The 6,006-nt window shown below is 43.6% G+C and overlaps 1 protein-coding gene across 1 annotated transcript in view; it reads right to left on the bottom strand.

The window, feature by feature from the left end:
* Atp2c1 (ATPase secretory pathway Ca2+ transporting 1) overlaps window positions 1–5,567 on the bottom strand; it is a 113,874-nt gene extending 108,307 nt beyond the window's left edge. The window contains exon 1 of the mRNA XM_048416917.3: window positions 5,190–5,567. Within this exon, the coding sequence (XP_048272874.3) occupies window positions 5,190–5,297 (108 nt within the window). The 5' untranslated portion in view covers window positions 5,298–5,567. The remainder of the gene's footprint in view (window positions 1–5,189) is intronic.
* Between the last annotated feature and the right edge of the window lie 439 nt (window positions 5,568–6,006).

Here is a 6,006-nt window from a genome sequence, read left to right on the forward strand (position 1 = left end):
TGTATTTTCAATTCTTTTCCTTTAAAGGATACAGTCTTTTGAAATGGTTGAGAATAGCGAGGAGAAGAAAAGGAGAAACCAAGAAAAAGCTAAGTTTTCATGCTCTGAGCTTTCAGGATGATTGATGGAAAAAGTGGAAGGGGAATCAGTTTAGGGGGGCATAGTTTGTGAGTTCTCTCTGCATTCATTCAAGTTGCCATGTTTGCAGGACATTCAGATGGACACATTGAATAGGTGACTGGCTTATACAAGGTCGCAGGGCACTTGCAGCCTACGTTTGAGAGTTATTGGGTTGAAGCTAGTGGTTGAAAGCTATGGGAATGGCAGGCCTCATCAAGCAAAAAAGAACAGGCTGTCCAGATGCGCTCACAAACTAGCTCTTTATATTCTTACACAATATCTACACCAAGTCTGCCACCCTTAAGAGTAAGCAGTGCAGAGTTCCAGATACCCATAGGCCACCCTTCATAGGCAGACACCAAGGAACAGCATACCAAGATGTAGAAGACATTTCCCCCTTCCCCCTACAATGTCGGCTTGGTCACCGAGTCCCAGAGCAACTCGTCTCTGGTATTCAGAAGAACATGGCCTACGAGTTGCATCCATTCCCCTCTAACTGAACTCTGACATCTGAACCAGACCTAGGCTGCTGCCCTGAGGCCAAAATAAAGTAATAGCAACCATACGGTCTCACCTATGTCTGACAGACCTACCCATTCTCCTGAAGGACCATGTAAGCTCAGGCTACCAACTCCTACCAATCCATCTCATGAATTTTGAGAAAAATAACCTTGAATCTTCCCAATCTTTATCATCTTCACCTAATCATTGCCTTAATCTTCTACCTGTTTAGGGACCTGGATTTGTGAAATATTCACTATAAAAGAGCTGGGAATACAAGGGATAAGAGACTTGTTCTCAGTCGGATGGACATCCATCTATTTTACCTGTTGGTTGTTGCACACCATCAGAAACATCACCCGTCAACAAAAACTACCACACAAACCAGACCCTGTGTCAAATTCTGTCTCTATAGCACACGGTACAAGGGGAAGAACACTGAGATGTTTCAAAATATCTGTGGATAAAAATAACAATGACCATGCCTAGGGGCTCCCCTGGCCCACTCAACACATGGGTAAAAGTGATATATGTCACAGACAATTCAGTAGGTCTCATCTGTCTCTTACACCAGTCTTTGCCATGTGGCAAAGTGAGCCTAAGGGAGTAAACAGCATAAGAGGCAGGGTCACATATGCATATGTATATGGACATATAAGCAAATAATTACCACACTGAATATAGTAGCAAAATCTAGTAATCGAAGCAAACAGACTGTCTCAGAAAAGAGGGAGTTGTATGCATCTGCCAGGAGGCCCAGAGAATGGTTTCCTCTCAGTCCCTGTAACCTGAATCTAAGGACACAGAGGGCATATGATAAACAGTATAATCCAGGAAGGCCAATGAGTAGAGGACAAATTCTAACTAGAGAAAAGAGTATGTTTGGATGCACAGAGGAGCAGAAGCAGATGGCGTGTCTGGGGCACCACACCTCTGCTGGTACTTGAGAATGAAGACATTGGCGTGCAGACATCACATTCAGTAACAGTGACTCACTCAAAATTGAGAGAGTTGTCTAACCTTTTCATTCCCCTCATCTTCATTCAGGAAGCCTTCTCAGCCAGCCTCAAAAGAGGCTCTAAACACTTCTCCTTAGGTCGTAGGTCGTACTCCCTGCCCCAAACAATTGCAAGTCATTTGTCCTTCTTAAAAAGCAGGTTCCAGGCTTAGAAGGCTGTTTTGATGTGTTTTTTGGGTTCCCCCACACCCCGCACTATGTAGCTCAGTCTGGACTCCAGTTCCCAATCCTCCTACTTAGCTTGCCAACAGCTGTCAGTACAGGTGTGTGCCACTGCACAGGTAACGCTGTCTGCAGAATTTGCTTTGTATACCTTCCATACTACTACGTGTACTACGGTATTATACCTGTAGTGCAAAGTCTGCACTACAGGACCATTTGGGAGCCGGGCAAGGACCTGGAGATATAAACACACAGACAGAGACACGGGTCATCCTTGAAACAAGAATGCCCCCTTCATTGTGTACCAGAGCCACTTATATATGGATCCTTAACTGATAGCCACGCCCCAGTCAAACCCACCAGAAACCACTCCCCTGCCATCAGGAACTCCTGAGGGTCTCATGCTCAGAGCAGCTGCAAACACAGGAAAACAAGTTGTTTTGCTTAGAGCAGTTGCAAGCATTACAAGTTGTTTATAGGAAAGTAAGGGTCTGGGTCCACAGCCCAACAGCTTTGAATGTATTTAGTCTCCTAGTTAGAGCAAATACCATTGTTTGTTTTGTTTTGTTTTGTTTTTTGTTTTTTTACTTACAGTAAGCATATGGAGTTTTTTCCTACACAAATTTGCTAATGGGTGATTTGAATTGCCAGTACAGAAAAATAGGAGTTAATGGGTGATTTGAATTGATAGTACAGAAAAATAGGAGTTAATTATAGACACGGTAATTGCAGTCAGGATTATGACAGTGGCCAAGGTTTTAGAATACTGTCTAGGAGAGAGGTCAGTGGCCCCCTGTTATCAATGGGTTGTTATGGAGGGTACGGCAAAAAGGATAAAGTATAAAAACCCCAACTTAGGCATTCCTGTCTCCCTTCCCCCCCCCCCCTAGTTGTCCTGAAACTCCCTCTGAAGACCAGGTTGGTCTCAAACTCACAGGGATCCATGTGCTTCTGCCTCCTGAGTGCTGAAATTAAAGGCGTGTGCCACCACTGCCTGACTCCTGTCTGCCTTTTATATTTTTTAGCCAGGTGACTTCTAGGACAATGCTCATACTCTCTGTGTCCCTGTCCTCGCAACTTTCTGTTGCAGGTCTGGTTTACAGGGATGTAAGGAATAGAGACAATAAATGTGGCAGTCATTTAACCATTGATATCATTAGCTTTGTTTGTAAGTTTTCAACATGTTTTCCAAGGTTAACCAGATTGGCCCAGTTTCTCTAATTCTGTTAGGCTGCAGGTCTGCACAGCTGCAATTTGCTTTAGAAAGGAATCAAATATAGCATTTCCCATTAATATATTCAGAAAATTAATAATGTAGCATAATGCTCCCAGCTAGTCCCACAGCATCCAGTATAGTTGCTCAAGTCTCATGTCCCCATACTGGGTCCTCATGTTCTTCTGAAGGCACAATTGTGTAGCACTTTCAGAACAAACTTTTCAGAAGTTGGGTATGGTAGTGTACGGGTAAAAAAATCCCAGCACTTGGGCAGTAAAGACAAGGGGCATTTGAGGACAATCTTGGCCAACCTGGGCTATAATGAGACTCTATTTCAAAATGACAAAAAGTTAGGCCTGGGGCGATGACTCAGTGGGAACTACTCTTGCTGTGTAAGCTGAGGAACTGAACTCTGATGCCCAGAACCCATGTGAAGGGCTGTGCTCAGCAGCACACACCCATAATGCCAGCACCAGAGACAGGCATCCCGAGGGCTTGCTGGCCATCCAATCTAATCAAAACAGCTCGCTTCAGCTTCAGTAAGATTACCTCAAGAAATAATGAGAATAATAATAATAACAACAATAATAATAATGAGAAGGAGGAGAAACTAAGAAAAGACATTTTGCACTCAACTCTAGCCTCCTTGTCCATCCCATGATCACTTACACATAGCACACATACATGCATATATGTGCATACATCACACTCTCTTCATACATGCATAAATACACACAGCACACATTAAAATAACTTACTAAATACATTAACAGTAAGACAAACTTCCGAAAAGAAAAAAAAAGACCCACAGGATTATTTCAACAGCATAGCCACCTCTCTACATACACAATACTCAGAAGGAGGGAGAAATCAATGCACCTCCCCCACCCCAAACAGGGTCAGCCACTCTCCCATCCCCGCTCCCATGGAAGAAACCTGTGACATTGCTACTGGGGTAAGCAAAGACTCTGGGTACCACCATGTGGTCCTCCAACTTTCCACTTCAAAACCAAGTGCATGCTGGGAGGAAATGGAGAGATGGTTTTGGTTGGCGAGACAACACAGCAGAGTGAGAGATAGACGGGACTGGCCTCGCTCGCTTAGTGCAGAGAACCCGAATCTCTAGCACTTTTTAAAATGATGTAAGCAGGAGCCTGAAAGCAGTTTCCTCACAAACCATGATCCATTCTTTTCCAAATGAGGCTTGAGCTTTCAGGGAAGGGGTCACAGGAGGGTTTTCCTCTACTGTCCTCTGCTTCCATTTCTGGGAATTGTATCAATAACTGGGTCATCTCCCACAGAGAAAGGCAAACACAGTCAAGATGTCGGCAATCTCCTGACTAGTTCTACCATTCTAGGTAAAGTCCAATGCGGCTGGTCATCTTCAGTGTGGTGACAGCCATGCCCTTTACTTCATATCCCATTGCCGTATTTCAAAATAAACTGCTGGATTTAAATGGACCAGATGTTGCTATTTCTTCTAACAATACAGTACAATTTAAAAAAAAAGCAGTTTTTAGATATGCAGAATGAAGTCAGTGTAACAAACACACATGTTTTTAAATGAAAATAACGTGATATTTTAAATGGGTTTTTAAAATGCTTACCCACCCACATGCTGTTGGATTTGTTTTGATGGGCTAAAAGGACTGAAAATTATTGTCTCTGCCCCCTACCCGCCACATATAAGAGATTACCTGTTACATTTAAATGATCTCATCAGCCCATTAATGATCTGATTATGGTCATGGAAATGTTTTTCATTTTGCAAATCCTGGTGACATTAACATAATCACAGAAACATGCAGGAAAACAAGTATGTTTCTAGGGTATGATATTTCATCTATTGAGCTATTAATAGTTTCAAGAACTGTCTTTGAAACACTGAAAACATTATCAAAGCATCAAAGAGTAATAACGGAAGAAAGCAAGGCATGTGTTTTCTCCAGAGAACATTTGCTTCATCTCAGGATCCAAATGTTCCGAGTTCAAGTAAACCCTTCCAGGCCTGCCTGCTCGTCCGATTGTCAAGTGTGAATAACTCCAAACTGGAACCGACCCTGTGCCTATGAAAATAAGTAAACCAGCAGAAACAGATTCCCTAAGCACCGCAAAGCCACACCCAGAAATAAGCACTAGCTATTTTTAAAGTTAGCACAAGCAAAACGGTACCTGCTCTTCGTCTCTTTGGTTTCTCAGCGTTGAGAAATACTTCCTAATTGAGTGGAGAGGATACTTTTTGAAGTAAGAAAATCTAGACGGTGGCAACAAATTCTCCATAGTGAAGGAAGCCAGAGGGTCCTCGTCGGCCCCTCCCTGCCAGCAACCAAACGCAACTGAGAAACTTGGCCTCTGCCGCCTAGAGGGTTGTTTGAGGCTCCAACACTTCCACGCAAGCAAACAAAGCAGGCTTCCTTCTTAGGGTGTGAGTTCCTGGAGAAAGTAGACAGCCTGTGTGGAGTGTGGTCGATTATCTAGAAGCCTCCAGAAATGCAATGCCCAGGGGCCAGAGCCAGGAAGAAGTTCAGAGCTGGCCCAGGGAATGTAAACAGCCCAGAGACAGAGATGTGACTGACTGTCCTATTTCCAGCAGCAGTTCCCTGTTGCAAGCTCTATGTTAATATTAGCTAGCTGGTGACTTTCCATACCCACAAACTCTCGTGAGGTTTAATTTTAATTCTTCCAACAGTCTTTCTGGTTTTTTTTTTCTTAAAGAGGGCATGACTTGCGGTTTTCCCTGCTTCCTTTTCCATTTCTTGTCATTACCAGCACACAACCTTCAGCCGTGTTTCAGCTCAAACGTGTCTATTCTTTCATCCCTAGAAGCACTGTTTTAGGGAGCTTCTTTTTTGAAACTGATCTCACATCACACACACACACACACACACACACACACCCCACTCAGGGGCATCATGGAGTTGGCCCACTCTGAGGACATTCACTGTGCTCTGTGGTGCATTATGCTACACGCCAGTAACCAGATACTTTG

This window comes from Myodes glareolus, chromosome 4 (genome assembly GCF_982192425.1).
Source record: "Myodes glareolus chromosome 4, mMyoGla1.1, whole genome shotgun sequence".
Lineage (NCBI taxonomy): Eukaryota > Metazoa > Chordata > Mammalia > Rodentia > Cricetidae > Myodes > Myodes glareolus.